The sequence below is a fragment of the Vulpes vulpes genome, chromosome 13, assembly GCF_048418805.1.
Source record: "Vulpes vulpes isolate BD-2025 chromosome 13, VulVul3, whole genome shotgun sequence".
Classification (NCBI taxonomy): Eukaryota; Metazoa; Chordata; class Mammalia; order Carnivora; family Canidae; genus Vulpes; species Vulpes vulpes.
The window spans coordinates 45,340,672-45,362,405 of NC_132792.1; the positions used below are offsets into that span (position 1 = coordinate 45,340,672).

Below are 21,734 nucleotides of genomic sequence, written 5' to 3' on the forward strand. Positions count from 1 at the left end.
TTGTGTTGTAGTTTTGTGGGTTTTTACAAACGTGTAATGTCATGCAGCATTGCAATATCATACAGAACACTTTGCCCTAAAAATACTGCGTGATACCTATTTATCACTCTTTTCTCCTATGACCCCTGGAAACCACTGATTGTTTTAATTTCTTTCTAATTTTTCTTTTTCTAGAGTGTCATGTAGTTGAAACCAGACCATATAGAGCCATTTCAGATGGCCTTCTTGCACTTAGCAATGTGCATTCCAGGTTCCTCCATGTTTTTCATGACTCTGTTGCTCATTTCTTTTACTGAATTATATTCCATTATATACATGTGCCACTGATTGTTTACCCATTTACCTGTTGAACACTTATAGGCTGCTTTCAGTTTGGAGCAGTTATGAATAAGGGTGGTGTAAACATTCGTGGGCATGTTTTTATGTGGCAAAAATTTTCAATTTGTTTATAAATACCTAGGAGCATAATTGCTAATCATATGAAAGGGAAGGAACGGGATGCAAGAGAAACATAAAACAGGGCCATCCAACCTGTTCTAGAAAACCAGGGAAGGGGCAGCCCAGGTGGCTCGGTGGTTTAGCGCCTGCCTTCAGCCCAGGGCATGATTCTAGGGTCCCAGGATCAAGTCCCATGTCAGGCTCCCTGCATGGAGCCTGCTTCTCCCTCTGCCTATGTCTCTGCCTCTCTTCTCTCTTTCTCTCTCTCTCTGTCTGTCATGAATAAATAAATAAAATCTTAAAAAAAGAACGAAAGAAAGAAAAGAAAAGGAAAGAAAAGAAAAGAAAAGAAAAGAAAAAAGAAAAAAGAAAAGAAAGAAAACCAGGGAAGGGCTTCCTGAAGAAATGACTTTTGAGCTAAGTAAAACCCACAGGATAGGAACACAAGTGTTAGACCAAGGGTCAAGGGAAGGGGCAGGGTCCCTCAGGGGAAGGGCAGGCTGTCAGGAATACCCAAATAAAAGAAAGAAATTTATAGTTCTCATTCTTTGTATAAATAACCTTAATGTATGCTTAAAGATAAAATTTTAAACTCAGTGTATAGATTTTCCAATATAGCTGGTTTGTGCCATTGGGACTTATTTTAGTTATTTTGAGAAGACACTTTTCAGTGTCATTTTATATTCTTATGCTGATCCTCCCAGATAGCATGCTCCTAGGTTTTTATGCAACATAAAAGACCTCAGTTAGCTTTGTAAGAAACTGTCAAACTATCCCTCAAATGGCTGGGCCATTTTTGGTTACCACCAGTAATAAAGGAAAGCTCCTGTTGCTGTGCAGCCTCACCAGCATTTGATGTTGTTGGTGTTCTGGATTGTAACCATTCTAATAGATGTAGTGGTATCTAATTGTTGTTTTAACTTGCAATTCTCTGATGATATATGAGATTGAGCATATCTTCATATGTATTTGCCATTTGTGTTATCTTCTTTGGTGAGATGCCTGTTGAGATTTTTCACTAACTTCTAATAGAGTTGCCATTTTAGGAGTTCTTTTTTAATTTTTAAGACTTCTCATAATATATTTTGGATGCAAGTCTTTTATCAGATATATTTTTCCAATATGTTCTCCTAGTCTGTGACCTGTTTTCTCATTCTTTTTACAGTGTCTTTTGCAGGGCAGGAGTTTTTATTTTAATAAAGTCCAACTTATCAATTACTTTCTTCTTTTAGTGTTTTAGTGTGCTTTGGTGTTGTATCAAAGAAATCATTTTCAAACCCACGGTCACTTAGTTTTTCTTCTATGTCATCTTTTAACAGTGTAATAATTTTGCATTTACAGTTAGGTCTATGATAAATTTTGAGTTAGTTTTTATGAAAGGTATAAGGTCAGTGTCTAGATTCACTTTTTGTACATGTGGATATTCTGTTGTTCCAGCACTTTTGTTGAAAGGACCATTTTTTCTTCTTTGCCATCACTCTTGCCAAAGATCAGTTGACTGATGTGTGTGGGTCAATTTCTCTGCTCTTTATTCTATTTTTATTGACCATTCTTTTTAGTTGTAAGCTAATATCACACTGTCTTGATTTCTGTAATTTTATAGTAAGTCTTGATATCAAATAGTGCCAATCTTATGCCTTGATTCTCCTTCAGTATTGTGTTTTCGAGATCTCTTACTCTTCCATATAAAGTTCAGAACTGGTTTGTTGATACCTTCAAAAAAGCTTGCAGAGATTTTGACTGTGATTGCGTTCAATCTACGGATCAATTTGGGAAGAACTAATATCTTAACAATATTGAGTCTTACTATGCATGAACATGAATGTATCACCACTTATTTAGGTCTTTGACTTCTTTAATCACAGTTTTATACTATTACTCATAGATCTTAGGCATAAACCTTAATCCCATCGGGATGCTATCACAAAATACATAGATTGAGTGGCTTATAAATAGCAGAAACTTATTGCTTATAGTTCTAGATACTGGAAGTCTGAGAGGTTTCAGTGTTGGGTGAGTTTGCTCTTCTGGGTCACAGACTTTGTGTTGTATCTCCATGTGGCAAACAGGCTACAGATTTCCATGGGATACTGATCCCATCCCATTTGTGAGTGCACCACCCTCATGACCTAAGCACCTCCCAAAGGTCCCATCTGCTATTACCATCATCTTTAAGGGATAGGATTTTAACATACGAACTTGAGGGGGATATAAATATTCAGACCATACTCACATATTTTGTTGGATTTATTCCTAAATATTTATTTTTATTTTGGTACTATTTATAGTATTGTATTTTTAATTCCAAATGTTTGTGACTGGTATATGGGAAAACAATTGACTTTTGTATATTAACCTTGTATCTTTTAATTTTGCTATAATCATTCATTAGTCCAGGATTATATTGTTAATTCTCTGATATTTTCTTCAGAGAATCATGTCACCTGAAAAAAGAGTTGTTTTTTCCCCCTTCCCAATCTGTGTATCTTTTATTTTCTTGTCTTATTGCATAAGGCAGAGCTGTCAGTAAAATGTCGAATAGGAGTACTGAAGGCAAACATTATTGCCATTTTCCCAGTGTTTAAGAGAAAAGCATCTAGTTTCTCACCATTAAGTATGATATAAGCTGTAGGCTTCTTTCTAGATGTTTATCAAATTGAGAAGTTTAGCCTCTTCCTAGTTTGCTGCAAGTTTTTATCATGCATAAGTGTTGGATTTTATGAAATGCTTTTTCTATGCTTTTTCTACATCCATTTATATGATCATATGATTTTTCTTCTTTAGCCTTTTAAATTATTTTAAAAGTAATTTAAATTACTTTAAAAGGCTAAAGGCTAAAATCCTTACAGGATTACACTAGTTGATTTTCAGTTGAACCAGTCTCTTATACATAGGACAGACTCTACTTTGTTATGTAAATAATTTTTTTATACATTGTTGTATTTGATTTGCTAATTTTTTGTTGAGGATTTTTACATGTATGTTTATGAGGGATATTGATATATAGTTTCTCTTTTCTCTTAAAGTCTTTATCTGGGTTTGGTAGTAGAGTAGTGCTAGCCTCGTGGAATGGGTTAGAAAGTGTTCCCTTTACATCAGTTTTCTGGAAGAGATTGTAGAAAATTGGTGTGAATTCTAAATGAAATGTTAGTAGACACAATGCAACTGTTTGGTACAGTTTTTTTTTTCTTTCTTTTCTTTTCTTTTCTTTCTTTCTTTTCTTTTCTTCTTTCTTTCTTTCTTTCTTTCTTTCTTTCTTTCTTTCTTTCTTTCTTTCTTTTTGGTGGTTATCAATTGTTAATTAAGTCTAGTTAATAGATGTAGTCCTGTTCAGATTATTTATTTCTCTTTGTGTAAATTTTTTATAGATTGAGTTTTTCTAAAGAGTTGGTCCCTTAAATTCTGTATCCATCTGCTAAGGCTACCATCTCAAACTAGCATAGCCTGGGTAACTTAAACAACAGGAGTTTAATTTTCTCAGTTCCAAAGGCTGGAAGTCCAAGATTAACATGCTGTCAAGATTGGTTTTTGGTGAGGTTTCTCTTTCTGGCTTACAGATGGCCACCTTTTCATTGTGTTCTCCTCTTACCTTTCCTCTCTGTGCATATGTAGAGAGAAAGATTTCCTTTTTTTTTTTTCTTATAAGAATGCCAGTCATACCAAATTAGGACCCCATCCTTGTGACTTCATTTAAACTTAATTATTTCCTTAAGCTCTCTTTCCAAATGTAGTTATACTAGGGGGTGGGACTTCAGTTTATTTATAGAGAAGACCTTGTAGATCATTGGGGAAAGGATGGGCTGTTCCACTTACTAAGTTCTTCTGTAATAGTTGGGTATCCATACAAAAAACAATGAAATTAGATTCTTACCCCATAACATATGAAAAAAAGTTAGTAACTATTGATTAGATTAATGTATATAATCAATTTTAGAACTGAAAAATATATAACTCTGCATGTTGATATTTATTGTTTTCATTTCAGATAGTGTCTTTTTTTTCTGGCCTGATTTCCAGACTTAACAGTGTACCATGTTTATTATCTCTGCATACTTAGGTACTAACTATACCATTCACTTAAGAAAGAAAGAAACTGTTAAGAGCCATTATGTTCAGAACTAATCATAATTCCATTGAAGTTGTGTCCCTATGCTGACAATTGTCTTGGCCAGTTTTGAATACTCAAATAATTAGATGTCCTATAAACTTCCAGGTTATTGATTTCATGTGGTTAAGAGTCCTATTTTAGCGTAAGAAAGATTTGGATTTGAATCCTGGCTCTGATACTTGCTACTTGTAAGACCAGGATCGAGTTACTGAATCTTCTAAGTCTCATATTCCCTGTGTGCAAAGGGAGTATTGTAACACTACCTACCTCATAAAGCTTAGGAGATAATTAAGTCAAATCATTGTTGGGGGAACTCTCAAACACAAACAAAAAAATACCTCAGCACAGTGCTTAAAACATAGTGCTTAGTAAATGCCAACCATCATCTTGTTTCGATTTACCAATTAACAGAAATTGTTGAGCATATTCTAATGGAATTAGAGAAAGATGAGAGTGAGAGCTAAGGATATTAAATTTTAAAGTTAATGAATGTAAGGTGTTAAGAACTTGTCCTGTGTAAAATAAGTACTGTATAAGCATTTGCTACTGCTTCTATTACTATATTTAGAAAAATAAATACAAAATATTACCTTTTGGGTAAAAGAAATTACTCTTTAAAAGGATATTGGGGGGATCCCTGGGTGGCTCAGTGGTTTGGCGCCTGCCTTCGGCCCAGGGTGCAATCCTGGAGTCCCGGGATCGAGTCCCACGTCGGGCTCCCAGCATGGAGCCTGTTCTCCCTCCTCCTGTGTCTCTGCCTCTCTCTCTCTCTCTCTCTCTCTCTCTCTATGTCTATCATAAAAATAAATAAATGGAACTTAAAAAAAAGGGATATTGGAAATGTGCTATTGCAGAATGAAGCCAGGAGTTGGAGTAGGGGTAGTCGAATCTAGGTTTTATTTGAAGGCAAGCTCATTATGAGCCAACAGTATAGTGTGGCTCAGAAAGAACTACAATGAACAGATTAGATTGATAGAAAGCAAAATGTCCAAAGCAGTGATGTTGCCAATTTTTCTCTTTGCTTTGTTGGCCAAGCTTTACCTGATGTATCCTTTTCTCTTTGGTCCACCACATTTCCAGCTGCTTCTTGGCAAATTAAAATGCACCTCTAAAAAAGAGATCAAAATGCTACGAGATCTTGAAAATAGTCTGCAGGAGAAAGGGCTCAATATTAGAGCCAAGGATTCTCAACATGATGGAAAAAATATTTAAGGGAGAAATTTCCAGTTATTCTCAAATACTTAAAGGCTTTCAGAATAACCTAATATTTTGAGCTATTGGAAAATTAAATCATTCATCCTACAAGTCTTCATTGTTGGAAGCATATAAACCAAACAATTTATTTACTTGTCAGGGAAATTAGAGACCATTTGTGGAATGGTTGGAAAGTTAGATTATATAATTTTAAAATCTCTTCCTATCCTTAAAGTATGGAATTGGAAGGAGCCTTCTGTAATCACTCCCTTTGAAGGGAATGTCTAAGCTCCCAGGCCTTCCACTCCAATGACCTTAGGGCTTGATGTCTAGAAATGGGAACTTCTGAGGTTGTACCAGAAGAATCATTTAAGTACTGTTAGGGTAGGGATATATATATATAACTTTGGCTGATACATAATTTACAACCTGGTAATAATTATAACATAAGTACTGGTGGCCATTCATCTCTTAATTGAATCTTTATGACCGATTTTTCTTTTGGCAAATTTTGCTTCTTGGGTAATTAGATGTTGTTCATTCAATGAATGGTTATTGAACAACATTATGTGACAGCACTGGCAGTAGAGGAGTTAAGCAAGGCCTCCACTCTCAGAGAAAGTACAGTCAGATTGTGGGGACAGATGTGTTTAAGTGAATAATTGCAAAATAACATACTGCATGTAACTTCAGGACCTTACAGGAACTTCATTACATCTCAGAGACCATATCCATTTTATACCCCTTAGGACCTAATAGAGTGCTGCAGTGTATTATGCCCTAAGTAAATAGCTGTTGACTAAATTAATGAATTCTTTGTAGGCTTTGGTCAAGCTTTATTCAAAACAATAATAAGAATGTAAGTAATGAGGAAGCTCATTGTTTATCAAAATATCTTTATTTCCTATTAAATATTGTATAAAATAAGCTTAGCCTAAATTCTTTTTCCTTATAAAATCTAAATTCCAAAATAATATTTTATGTAGTAAGTGTCCCATGGAATATGTACTTAAATTGCCAAATGCATCTGTTTTTTTTTAATTCGGTTATATTAGTATGTATTCACAATATATTAACTAATGTGATAATAGTATGTTATATTATATTATATGAATTAGTATTGATTTTGCTAGTAAATTCTCCTGTAGCTAACTTTGATTTTAAATGAATGTTTGTGTGACTTCTAAGGATACACACAAGTTATTATTTTACTTTAATAATATATGCAGAGAAAAGAAACCTAGAGGTTGCTGAGGAATAATCAGTTCGTCCCCAGAAACTTTTCTTATACTCTAAAATCAGTGAGGTCATTGACTGATGATCCGAATGACTTCATAAAGGATTCAGGTTGTGTGTCCTGAGAACACACAGCAGGCAGTGAAACCGACACTATTTAAATTAAAACCCCAAAAATGCATACTTTAGTTTTCCTAACCTGGAAAACTAGCATCTTGCAAAATCACGAAATATTTAATGTAAGCATTTCTAGAAGGAGAGATTCCATATTCAATTTCTATTCTCTGACCATTTCTTATACTTAAAAAAGAAAACGTGAAGCCACATCAACTATACAAACATAATATGAATGAAAATAAGTCTATTTAGGAACATGTGCTCAGTGGTTGAGCGTCTACCTTTGGCTCAGGTTGTGGTCCCAGGGTCCTGAGATTGAGTCCCACATCAAGCTCCCCACAGAGAGCCTGCTTCTCCCTCTGCCTGTGTCTCTGACTCTCTCTCTCTGTCTCTCATGAATAAATAAATAAAATCTTTATAACAAAAGGTCTATTTAATTCTCTCTTGATAGGATATTATAATATTCTAGATATGGTTCTGACAATATGTAGTTTTTCATTTTTACTCAAACTTTTTGCAGTTGTCTACTTTCCCAGTTACAATAAGTTTCATTTAGTTAGTATACTTTTGTGGACAACTAATTTTTGTCAGTTGAATTGACTAATGGGTATTTATCCTTGGCCATACCAAACTAATTTTGACACAAGTATTTATACAACTTCTGAATCGTAACTAGATGCTGAAGTATTCAGGTTTTTTACTTCTTTTGAAATTAGAGATAAAACATTACCCTAACTTTGAAAAAGATTAATCGCTCTGTCAAAATCTAAAGGGCAAATAATCATTATTAATATATAGAGTTATTAAATAAATTAGTATGGATCCAGTGATGTTAAAACTAGAGAATTCTGACTTTACACAGTAATATTGGACACCAAGTAATATTTATTGTGTCACTTGAGGAACTAATTAGAGTTTGCTTCATTCAAAAGGACAAAACCTATTGCAGTAGCCTTGTTTCACATTTCCTATAACATCTGTTCAAATGAACAAATGTTTGATATTTTCACATTTTACATTCATCTATTTTACAGGACTAATGAAGCAAAATAATTCCAACAGTGTCATCTATAAAGAAAACGCATATATATTTCAGTAGAGTTTTGTTAGTAAAGGTCTCATTCCCTCAGAATTTACCATTTCTCTGAATGTCAAATTCTCACACTTTTAAAAATTATCCTAGAAGTAGTGTAGTGAACTTTACATCTCACTTACCGTTGTGAGACCTATATGTTTTTATTGAGAATTATAAGCCGGAATACCAGCTTCTTTTAACTTTCAATACACAATACAAATACCAAAATATTTAGGTTTTTTTCTTACTTTCATATTGAGGTGAAATAATGCTCTAATTTTGGGGAAGATCTATTACTCTATGAAAAAGTTAAAGGGAAAATACTCCATGATTAGTATGTAGAATAGTTATTAAATGATTGATATGGATTCAGTCCAGTTAAAGCTACGGAATCCTGACTTTACACAGTTATCTTGTAAGTCAGTTGACATATTTTTCCCTCACTACCAACTGTTCTGATGAATAAAGAGTTCGAAAAATTTCCACTTAATCAGTTTTATTATGTACGATTGTATAAGGCATGATCATTAACTAATTAACAATAACATTTATTAATTTTTTTAGGTAAAAGTTCCAAAATCTAGCGACATAGAAGTTTAAAGGAATCTGGGAAATGGCATAATGAAAAAAACCTGATAAAGCCTTCAAAAAATGAAATCAGTTGTCTTAGTAGAATGAAAAGTATGTTCACTATAACTACTCTGTTTATAGAAAAGCAAAGTAAAAACATTTTAAAATAATTAGCTCTATTAAGTGTTTGAAACATGTTATTCATCTTATAGCACTTTTTTGTTTTGCAAATATATGTTAGTAATTTTGTACATCATGTATTAGAACTACTAAGAATAACAGTCCTATTATTCTTCATATCACATACCTTTGTTCCTTTATTATTTCAATTATTAGTAAATACAAAATACATCTTACTGGCATAAAAATTCCTAAATTGGTTTCTTTGTACTTTGTTCAGAACTCCTAACTTTGAAGTGCACTCATGTATCTTTTAAAGATTTATTTACTTATTTGAGAGAAAGAGAGCGAGCACACGGCATGAGGGGCTGAAGGAAAGGAAGAGAAAATCTTAAGCAGACTTGGGGCTGAGTGAGGAGCCTGAGGTGGAGCTCACTCTCATGACCCTGAGACCCTAACCTGAGCGGAAACCAAGGTTTGGGAGCTTATCTGACTGCATCACCCAGGCGCCCCTTATGTGTCTTGTGTCTGTTAATGACATCACAAATATTGTGGTTAAGTATATTTTGGAAGTTAATCAGGGCATAGCTTTGAAAAACACAGTGATATGTTTACAGATCCAAATCATAATCCATATTTTTTCTTTTTTTGAGAAAGAGGGGAGGAGCAGAGGGAGAAGGCGAAATGCTTGCCTGGCTCATAGTAAATGCTCAGTTAATACCGTTATTATTATTTCAGTATGATAGCTGCCTAAAATTTGTGATTATTGAGATATAGCTACAAATGAACTAAAAATATAATTTGTATTTTATTTTTCCATTGGAAAGTATATCTTAAATTTTTTCTATTTTGCTAAATAGCCTTAATGGCTAAAAAATAATTTTGAGTCCCTTTTATATTATAAGTAATAGAGACACCATAATTTAAGTACTACTCCATCATTACAAATTGTTTAGCTTCCAGTTCTCTTTTTTACTGCATTTTAATAACTATTCACCTAAATGTTATACCCTTTTTCATGTATTAAAGGTTTTTTTAGTGTGAATATATGGATTTATGGACGTAAGATTGTTGGCTGAAGTATCCACTTGATATTAGCCTCAAGAAAAATTAACTAAATAATGTCCAAGTTACTTCTTTAAATTCCTATAATTGTTAAATTTTTCTATTAAAAAGCCATTCATTCACATTGCTTTTTTGTAACTAGAAAGATTTAAGCATATCATAAGAAAACAATAGAACATAAGAAACTGTAATTAGTTAACCTTTTCCTTAAAAACTAACTTTGTGTTTGCTGAATTGGTGTTTGTAGATAAAGAATAACATGAGGACATTGCTTGGAAGCAACATGAGTGCACACAATGGTGTGCCCCAAAATGCAAAGATAACAAGGAGGAAATTGGATTTTTAATTTCAGCTCCAGACTGTTGCACCTGTTTGATCACTTGGCAGAGCTGCCTTTCTGTGGTTGTTCAGGAGGCAAAGTGACTGATTGATCCAATCACACACCCCTGTTAACCCATTCTGCAGAGAATTCTCATTTGTAGCCTTGATAGAGGAGTACTATACCGTTGAGAATTAAATGGCCCCAGTGTAGGTGAAACCTAGCTATAACGACGTGAGGCATTGATTGATTTCCTTCCTATTTAATGGAAGGCTGTTTTTCTAGTATTTTACTTGCCTGGATAGATCGAAATCTGTAATAAGCCAACCTGTCATAAGTCAGAGGGTCTATGAGGAAGCCATACTGATTATGCTCTTCTCTGAATTTCAGTATAAAGAACGTAACTCCCAAGGTAGGAGACCCTGAAACCCGCAAAGCTATTCGCCGTGCCTTCGATGTGTGGCAGAATGTGACTCCTCTGACATTTGAAGAAGTTCCTTACAGTGAATTGGAAAATGGCAAACGTGATGTGGATATAACCATCATCTTCGCGTCTGGTTTTCATGGAGACAGTTCTCCCTTCGACGGAGAGGGAGGGTTTTTGGCACATGCCTACTTCCCTGGACCAGGAATTGGGGGAGATACTCATTTTGACTCCGATGAGCCATGGACACTAGGCAATCCTAATCACGATGGTAAGTGCGTAGCCTTTTTTCGTTGCAGTTAGTTCTGTTTTTATTTTTACTTTTGGAATGCTCAGGTGATTTACTGATATGCAGGCGTCTAAGGTGTTGATTTTTTTTAAAACGAGAAAGCACCTGGGAGGCTTTTTGATAACATTTTAGAATAGGAATTTGTATGGGTCAGTAGACAATACTCAGTTTTCATATGGTCTGTTGCTTAGAGATTAGAACTTTTTTCTGTGTTCTGCACATAAAGTGAATTTTGTTTTCTATAAAATGTCACATAAAAGACTTCATCATACTTTAAGTCATGGAACATGCTCAAGGAAACTCTGCTGTTTTTTTCTAAACTATATTGCAGTGTTTCTACTTGAGACTTAACCTGATTGACATTTGTGGTATAGCTTCTGCCGACTTTTCCTGTTCTTTTCTTTTCTTTTGTCACCTTTCTAGTTTGTAAAATATTGCGCCTTTTCTTTCATCCTTATTTCCATTTTCTTGGTCTCCCAATATGATACGACTACATAATTTATTATTTTTATATTATCTTTATTTTTATCAAAAAAACACTTCTTGTATTCACTTCAGCAGCACATACACTAAAAAAAAAAAAAAACACAACACTTTTTGCAAATCTATTCAGACAAATCTATCAGGTTTCTAAGCCGTATAATTATTCTGATATGCAAAAATAAATTTAAACAACTTGATAACTAAAAGAATAGTTACCTCATATAAGAAGCATGTGTTACTTCCTAGACAACAATCCATACTTCAGTTTTATGTTTAAAAAAAAATTCACATAATTATAGGATCCTAGAGTTAGAAGATTTCTAAGCAGCTACCTCTTGCAATTCTTGTAATCAAGACTTAAATATTTTTCTTCCTCATCGTAGCAGAATATTGAAAATACAGCATGCATTGTTTTAATGACAGCTGATCAGCTAATAAAACTCTCAATTACTCCTTGATGAGTTAAATCCAGCCATCAAATTAAGCTTTGTTAGTTCATCAGAAAGTTTAGTTGGCTGGATAAGTATAGTAGCCTTGCATTGTGAGAATGCATAGGGTTCAAATATATTATGGTTAGAATGAAATAAACTGAGTTAAATTTAAAAGAACACCAATTTTCAAAAAAGGAAAATATAATAAGTAACTGTTCCTGTTTTTCAAAGGAAAATAAAATATCTAGTATTAAATAAAATGGCCTTTTGCATTGTTATTAATAGAAATATTGACTATTAAATTATGACTTCATTTTTTTAGAGCTAATTTGGAGACAAATGGCAAGTATGTTGGGAGATTTCACTATATAGTAGTGGAATGAAAACCAAAAACTCTGAAGTTCAATTCCTGGCCAACTGATCATTAGCTCAAGAAGCCTCTACCATGCTGTATACTTATTTTCTCTATATATGTTGTATTGTAAGGCTGGAACATTGCAAGTATAGGTACTTACTATTTAGACATGTTTAACCTATTCTATGCTTAGCGTCCAATAATAAAATATCTGCAATCTGATAGGCCCACACAGGTTTGATACATAAATTATTTAAAATTAAATGTGTTTATCTTATTTAAAAAAAAATATTATTAAGTGGGCTCCACACCTAGCATGGTGCTTGAACTCATGACCCTGAGATCAAGACCTGAGCTGAGGTCAAGAGTCAGATGCTCAACTGACACAGCCATCCAGGCGCCCCTATTTTATTTTTTTAATAGATTTTATTTGTTTATTTGAGAGAAAGGGAGAGCACAAGCAGGAGAGAGGAGCAGAGAGAAAAGGAGAAGCAGACTCCTTGCTAAACAGGGAGCCTGATGCAGGGCTCGATCCCAGGGCCCTGAGAGCATGACTTGAGCCAAAGGCAGAGATGCTTACCTGACTGAGCCACCCAGGCGCCCCACCCTTCATTTTATTTTTATCAAAATTACTTAGGCATTCTGATGAAGTAGTTCAGACATCTTCAAGTCAATTGTTAATATAAATGTTTGCATTCTAAGTGATTGAGGAGAAGAGCACTTATAATGGTAGAATTTTGCTGATGGAGGCAACACTGCATTTGCTTCTGTGAGAAGACTTCTAAAATTCCAAACAGAGAAAATTATAGTTTATTCCAGTAATTATAATTCCAAATCATATTTTATTCTTTTTTTTTTTTTATGATAGTTACAGAGAGAGAGAGAGAGAGAGGCAGAGACACAGGTGGAGGGAGAAAGCAGGCTCCATGCCCCGGGAGCCCGATGTGGGATTCGATCCCAGGTCTCCAGGATTGCGCCCTGGGCCAAAGGCAGGCGCCAAACCGCTGCGCCACCCAGGGATCCCTCATATTTTATTCTAATAATAGATCTGATTGTTAAGGCTACTTTAAATCTGTAGCTTTGAAGTCGTGTTAATTTGGGTGATGGTGCCTATCAAATGGCCTATATTATCTTTCAAAATATTGAAATCCTTAAGAAAGCTGCACAGATTTTTTTAGATGTATTTTCTATTAGTTGCATTTTTTAGTCATCAGCAAGTACTTTCTGAAAATAAACAAAAAAACTTTAAGAAAAAATCTTTAGGAACATTTGAGACGACATAGGAAATGAGAATGTTTAAGTGTGATTGGTGTTATGAATGCTCATGTGTTTGCAGGACGTAAGAGGTTTTCCAGGAATATATATGTGGAATAGAATTGAAATAGAACATATGAACTAAATATATGCAATCATGTCAATGGGCTCTTGACTCAGATTATGTATTAATACATTTGATTACCTCCTACTTTACACTGTAGAAGTATAATGTTTGTACATGGGCATACTATTAAACAAAACAAATTGTTTAATATCTAGTATTTCATTTGTAAGAAAATATTTCTTTCCTGATCTTATAAACATATCTTTTACTTTCGAGTGAGCTTAAAGAAAATGACTACAAAATAATAGGGTTTCAGAATTGTAGGGGATTAGAGAGAAGTTAACTGTCTGTTCAAGATGTAATACCACAGAGATTTACTGCTTAATTGAAATTCAGACTTTTAACTAGCAACAGCAGGGCAGCTAGGGTGGTGTCATGCTGAAGTATTGATCATTTATCAAAAGAACAGCCTCTGGCTTTGCTGTGGTCTTGGAGAATGTGGGGGAGAATGAATGCATTTGTACATCCTAGATCCTGACTGTCTGTAAGGTTATCTTTTTGTATCACATATATATATACAAGGGACAATCCTGACACCTTCCTTGATAAACTTTTTCTTTTCTTTGCTTCAGTCCTGAAATGCCCCAAGCTTACTTAACTGAAAAATGCTCTTTCTTCCCTAGTCACAGCTCTTAAGCACCTAGAAAACAGAGCAGCTTGATAATTTAGCAAAAATGCAAATGAAAGAGCCTCTTGATAAGTACCCAGCTCATTTTCCACAGCATATTGCTCAGCTAATGAAGGCAATTTGAATTCTATCTACCTCAAAAGAGATAAACAGTGTCTTAGGTTGCCAGTAACCTTTAATTCATTGTTATCCACTTTCCTATCAATTTGCTTTTAGTCATGATACCTTTCAAAAACTCAAGCTAAAACCCATTAAGTAAATTACACAATAATTATATTAAAATAAATAAATAAATACACCACACACACACACACACACACACATACACACAAACACACACACACTCCCCTACCTAGTAAAAATAATGCTACTTCTTCCAAGAGGTTCCCCCCCCCAACATGGAGTGGATAAGGAAAGCATGTCCATAATAATTCTAAATAGAAAATGTTACTGTGGTATGTGGTCTTTGAAAAGTGTACATGCCTGAATGTGAGTTGGAAAATTTTACTCTAGCAAAATGTTAAGATTCATTTTGAGCATCGTTATTGTATTGTTTCCTTGGCGACAGTATATAAAGTTTAAATGGCACTATCAATGCAAGCACAAACTTACCACAAAGTTTCTTCCTAATTACACAGGTATGTACCATAGTAATAGAATTTCAAACTGATCGTCTCTAAGCAAAAAGGGGTACCTACTAAAATATTATCTAAAACTACAACAGAGAAATATCTAGAGGCGAGTCTTACTGGACTGTGTGTAGTTGCGATTCTGTTAACAAGAAGAATGCATTGCATTGTCTGTGTTTATTATCAGAAAAGTCAGTGTCTGAAGTGAGAAGATGGTCAGGAGGTGCACAGGGCTGTTGTGGCCATCTGTCTAAAAACCACGGAGAGAGAAATGATGATAAAAATTTTAGCAAGATGCCCAGACCCTGAAATCTGTTGCATCGCTGTGATGGTTCATGTCTACTTGACTGGACTAAAGGGTACATGTATAGCTAACAGAATAGGATTTCTGGATGTGCCTATGAGGGTGTTTCTGGAAGAGATTAGCGTTTGAGTCAGTAGACTGAGTAAGGAAGATCCTCCCTCACCATTGTGGGCAGGCATCATCCAATCCATTGAGGGCCTAAATAGGAAAAAAAAAAAAGAGGAAGGGGGAATTTTCTGTCTCTTCTTGAGCTAAGGTATACACCTTTTCCTGCCCTTAGACACCAGAACTCGTGGCTCTTGGGCTTTCAGTTTCTGACTGGATTATACCATTGGCTTTCCAGGTTCTCCATCTTGCAGATGTCAGATCCTGAGACTTCTCAGCCTCCATAACCTTTTGAGCTAATTCGTATAATAAATCTCTTCTTCTATATCTGTATATATCCTGTTGGTTCTATTTCTCTGGAGAATCCTGGCTAACATAACCATTAAATGTGAAGCAGTCAGATTCTACATATAAGCCAACTCATTCTTCGAATAAGCCTAGTTTCAGTTAAAAAATCTTCAGGATGTGATGCCTGAGTCAATGGACTTGATTTATGTCAACTGGGGAGAGTTAACTTTCTGTAGGAGATATTTTGTCGTTGGCACACTAGAGGTGTGCTGGTGCCAAAAAGTAAGCTTAGGCCTTAACCAGCTGTGTGCCATCTCCCAGCTTTTTCTGCTCATTCTGCAACTGTAACTGCTATCTAATATTTTTCTGATGCTTACAGGATTTTGACTTTGATCTTTGAGGACAGGAAAAGTTGGATGCCAAACAGATATTTACCAAGAGGCCTGGAAGTGCTATATAGTCTGCGGGCAGAGTGTCCAGATCAATCTTTCATGTACTTCCTGAAGATAAGGGAATGACTTGATATAACTAGGCAGCCAAGGACCTTAACCCATCTTTAAAACCAGAGTACTCATTAAGATTTTAAGATCTAAAAATATTAGCTCCCTTCCACATAGTTCTTACCTTACCATGTTTTACCCAAACTTGGAAGCTCGCTCTCGCAAATTGACTTGGCTTTCAAAACTATAATAGAGGTATTTTTTGAAATATGTGTGTGTTTTTGAAAGCATGACTTCTTTCCTTCTGACTTCTTTCCTGGAATAAACTTAATTTCACTGAGTTTATTTTATTTCAGTACAACGGGTGACTTTAATACACTTGAGTTTTTCAAAATCTCTCAATCACATTGCTTCACATGATTACTATGCAGCGTCTACTTATTTATTAGATCCGTGTGTGCCGTTAGAGAAAAGCAAATGAATTGGGATCATCACACTCAATATGTTTCCTTCTATCAGATTTAATGAAATAAATAGATGGATCATGAACACTAAAATACACAGAATATAGAAGTCTTAATAAATGAAACCAATAAGACCAGAGATTTCAGTGGCTTAACACACTAGAGTTTTCTTTTTGCTCATGTGGTAGGGGGGCAGAGGACTATCCACTCACTCAGTCTGAGACCCAGAAAACTTGAGGTCATCTATCACCAACACATGATTTCCAGAGTTGACTTGAGCATTAACGTCCAGACAATGGCTGGGAGAACTGAGATAGATTTGCTCACGGAGTGGTGTTATGTCCCAGACCTGCAAGTGGTAAATAATATCCTGACAAGTTCCACTAACTAGAATTCAATTCCATGGCCACACGTAATCTCAAAAAAGGTTGAAGAAAGGTGATGGGTTTGATGAGCGACTAGTCAGTGTCTGCTGCACCAATACGTTAGGAAGTAAAAACAATATTAGTTTGACATTGAGATACACTCTGCATCTGTGAATTGGTTGTTTAACCATAATTTGCCTTAATACAGGTTTTGACCTATTGACCATTATTTAGCTTCTGTTATTCCTTTCCTTATATGGTACATTTGTAGGAATTTTCTTTGAAATTCATCTTCATATAGGTTACTTATCTTAAACTTAGGTGGTCATCGACAAGGCAAAATGTAGTAGAAATTTCAAATTTAGCCATTAGTTTAGCAATATAAAAAAATTAATGTCTGAGTTTTTGAGAAAATCCAATTGTTAAAATTAATAATTTTATAATTGTTATTGTCTAAATTATTAAGTTGAATAATTAATCTCTACCTTAGTTTTGTGCAATTACTTTTTGCAGAATTACAGCCATACCATTACAAAACCTGGCCTAGTAGGCATATTACCACTTTAATAATTTCCTTTCAGTTTAAACACAACAAAACTTTCTACTTAATTATTCTCACATTTAATTTATAATGTGATTCTTCATTTGAAATCAAATGTTGCCATAACTCACCTCCTCCCCAGTGTATTGATTGCAAATCAGGGAAGCAACAGAAATAGCTCTTGATGCAATCCACAGTGGAAATCGCAGTTTGTCATTGATTTAATGCATCAGAGAACAAGACCACTATGGACTTCGAGAGGAAGGTTGCACCTCTCTTAGGCAAGGCTATAATAGTTGCATGTGTACTGAGACATGGAGATTGACCTAAGATCATGGGAAATCAAGAACCCAAGATAATAAGGAAATCAAGAAGTAATTAAAAACATCTCTTCTGGGGCACCTAGGTGGCTCAGTCAGTTGAGCATCTGTCTCTTGATTTTGGCTCAGATCATGATCTCAGGGTTGGGAGATTGAGCCCAGTGTGGAGCTTGCTTGGGATTCTCTCTTTCCTTCTGCCCTTCCCCCCTCATCCTGCACCTGCTCTCTCTCTCTCTCTCTCTCTCTCTCTCTCTCAAAAAAGACACAAAAACAAGAAAACCCCCACCTCTCTGCTGGTTTATCATCAGTCTCATTCCAAAGGTCATAAAGCCAAATTTAACTGAGCGTTTAGCATGTCTCAGATACTATTTTATTTTATTTATTTTTTAAATTCATTTATTTATGATAGTCACAGAGAGAGAGAGAGAGGCAGAGACACAGGCAGAGGGAGAAGCAGGCTCCATGCACCGGGAGCCCGATGTGGGATTCGATCCCGGGTCTCCAAGATCGCGCCCTGGGCCAAAGGCAGGCGCCAAACCGCTGCGCCACCCAGGGATCCCTCAGATACTATTTTAAATTCATTGTATGTTCTTAATTCATTTATTCCTCACCACAAACTTATAAAGTAGTTAGTAGAATTGCTTCCAGGAAGTTAGCAATTGCAGAAGAATTGCACAGAAAGTTTGGTAACTGGCCAAAGATTACCTTGTTGGTAACAACAAAATGAAAACATTAAAACAATACTAAAGAACCAGAAAAAGGGAGGATCTATTTGAAGACTCAGGAGAAAAGCCTATCCCTGAAAATATTTTATCAAGTGAACCAAAACAACAATATTGGAAACAACTCTGAATACCCCTAAAGGCTGTCTATGGAACAGGAAAAGAAACCTATTAATACTGTAAAAATGGAGTCTGTCATGTGGAAGGAAATCTTGGTAAGCATTTTTGAGAAGAGCATGATGAGATCAAATGATGTGAAATTCAGGGATAGATAGAGAAGACCTAGGAGGTAGCTCCACGTTAAGAATTACGGATTCTCCCAGGAGAGGGAAGAGTGGGAAATTCACGCAAAAGAAACCTGTAAACACATAATAGCAAAATGCCTTGTTCTAAAATAAGAGAGATAATAATAAATGCAATTCAAGGTCATTGCATTCATTGCAAAATTTACAAAATCAGATCCATAAATAAATCTATCCTACAAGTAAACAAAAAGATTCTATCAAGCATGGCACTATTTATCTCGTTTGAGGTAGACAGATTTCAAAAATTGTGGGAGTTCCCTGTACATCAATGGCATAATCTCTGGCCTCTGTCCATAAAAGCCAGTAGAAACCCCAACTGTAATCAACCAAATATTTCTTCCAACCAAAAATGTCTCATCTTTGTCAACTGTCCACTTGGGCCAAAATCACCCTTGCCCGAGAACCACTGGTCTAGATGACAGGATAGATGCAGAAATAGTAAGAGCTAAAATGAGGAAGGTTGGTGTTTATCTAATTTGTTGAAATTATTTAGTGACATGTTAATGAGATTGATTTCTGTTATGGCCCATAATAATCCACTAAACTCTTTTGAACCAGGGTATAAAATGATCATACCCATCATTTAGGAAATTTTATTCAGGTTGCAGAATATAAAGTATCTCAGAATAAGGGAGATAGGAAGAGCTGAGTATGCATCTGTTCAGGATTAATTTCTCTATTGCAATTGTTCAGCCTCTTTTCAGTATTATCTCCTATACCTATATCATTTAAGTCAAAATATGTATTAGAGAATTACAGAATATTAAAAATGGGATAGTACAAAAAATTAAAAGAAAATAAAAATGGGATAGTGTTTGATAACACATTACAGACAAAGGTAGATTTTATTAAAATGAGGACGTGTAATTTTATGTAAGGAACAATTAATTATATGTAAGGAACAATTTAATTTTTAACTGAAAACTTTGGCTTTTCCAAATGTAAAAATTCTGGTGACTCCATCCAATCCAAGAGCAAGAGGCTTTGGTTACTTCTTTGTGGCAATTCTAGTTCAAATTCATTAAAGTCATTATTTACAGTTTTTTTTTTTTAATTTTGATCAGAATCTCAAACTATGTCTTGAATACAATTAATTTTAAATTTGCTCCCACATAAAAGTAAATATTTGTTTCTGCTTGAACACTGAGGTAGTCAATTTCAGAGTTAAAAAATCATCTCAAGTAGCATATTATTATGTAAAAATTTTCAGAATAATAACTTATCTCCTATTTACTGCAGCTTATTTTTACACATATGAAATGGGACTTCATTCTAAGATTATTCCTTATTATATTAATCTGTAGTTTTTAAAAAATGCCCAGGCTAAATTCCCTTTTCTCTGTTTTTTATTTAATCTCAAGTTTTAAGCCAAACATTATCAGTGTTTTTCTATTTTATAGCATAAGTTTTCAAATTGTGCGTGTGTGTGAGGGATACATTCAGACTATTTTCTTAGAGCAAAATTGGCGCTTTGTTAGAACTTTCCTCCACTTGCCAAGATTAACTTTTTTAGAGACACCTGATCCTTTTAATTTTATTATTAAATGATGCATATTGGATAAAATAAGAGATCTAGAAAACTGATACTCATTTAGTTCTAGTAGATCTATTCATCTAGGACAGTGCCAAAGAAGGAAATACTAACAAGAAAATACATGTTTATGGCGTATTAAACACATTTTTACGATTACATATTAAACAAGTGGCAAATAACCCCAGTTTAAAATAAAAGTTTTTTTTTTTTTTTTACCTAATGAAACTTTTCATTAGAGTCCTGTTCGAGAATGATATTATCAACAAAAATTTTAGCGAGATGAGTGGTATTAATGTTTTTCTACCTAACAGAAACATACAGAGGAAATGTTTGCTTCTCTTTTGAAGTTTATTTCTTTGCAGGGTGATCCAGAAAAATTAAGTTCGTTGTAACATCGAAACCTTTACACTTCCAACCTAATTCCCTTGACTTAACAGATAACCATGCATCTTATATTGAAATCAGTTTGTGTAATTTTATTCACGCTTCTCCTTTCTCCCTCTTCTTTGAGTTTTACTCGTTGTTTCTTACTGAATTTCTGCCCCTGGGGAAAAATGGCTACATTTTATGTCCACCAACATGAAGCCCTACTCAGTCCTGGCCTTTGGGGTGCCTGGGTGGCTCAGTAGGTAAAGAGTGGTTGCTGTTCAGTTCATGATCTCAGGGTGGTGATAGCCATCCCGAGTCGGGTCAGGCCCTGCACTGGGCATGGAGCCTGCTTGAGATCTTCTTCCTCCCTCTCCCTCTGCCCCCTGCCCTCCCCAAAAAAACAAACAAAAAAGACCCTTCCTTTATCTAATCAGCCTACTGCTCTTTGTCCTTATCAGTTCCTCCTTTACTTGTAACTTCTTGGTCCACAAAATATATAGCACATTTTCTTTACTATTTTAAAAACAGTGAATTCTTATGAATTAAATGAAATCAAAACTAGAAATAGGTATATCTTACTAAATAAATTTCCAGACAGAATAGATCATAAATTTTTCATTTGCTTAATATATTTAAAATAATCATTTCAGTCAAATAATAGAAGGACTTCAAGTAGAACTCTTTACACTTCAGCCTGAGGTCAGTTGGCCCAAGTCACCAGGAGGAAATAAGAGAATCTTTCAGGAAGTTTTCAGAAAGAGTTCCCTTTACCTATGTTATTATCAACTCATGTGAGTCAAGTCAGACTAACCTAACTCCCCTTGATTTATGTTAAACTCTGATAATATCCGTTCCTAAATATTATCTCTTTGATACTGGGGACTAGGGGAGATTTGGGGTCCTGAGACCTCAGCCACCACACCAGCTGGTGCCAGGTTCTTGACTTCATCGTGAGAAAGAATTCAAGGACGAGTCAGAGCAAAGTATAGCAGCAGAATCTATATTGCAAAACAAAAGTACACACTCCAAAGGGGAGGGAGTGCGGGCACACTCAGAGGATCTGGGTCAGGAAGGGTAGATGAGGTGGGGGGTGCTTTCATCTTTTATGGGCAGTT

The 21,734-nt window shown here is 35.0% G+C and overlaps 1 protein-coding gene across 1 annotated transcript in view; it reads left to right on the forward strand.

Moving 5' to 3' along the window:
* The window catches only part of MMP16 (matrix metallopeptidase 16), a 289,423-nt gene that overhangs the window by 156,835 nt on the left and 110,854 nt on the right, over nucleotides 1-21,734 (forward strand). Inside the window, exon 4 of the mRNA XM_026013297.2 lies at nucleotides 10,633-10,937. Coding sequence (XP_025869082.1) covers nucleotides 10,633-10,937 — 305 coding nt within the window. The remainder of the gene's footprint in view (nucleotides 1-10,632; nucleotides 10,938-21,734) is intronic.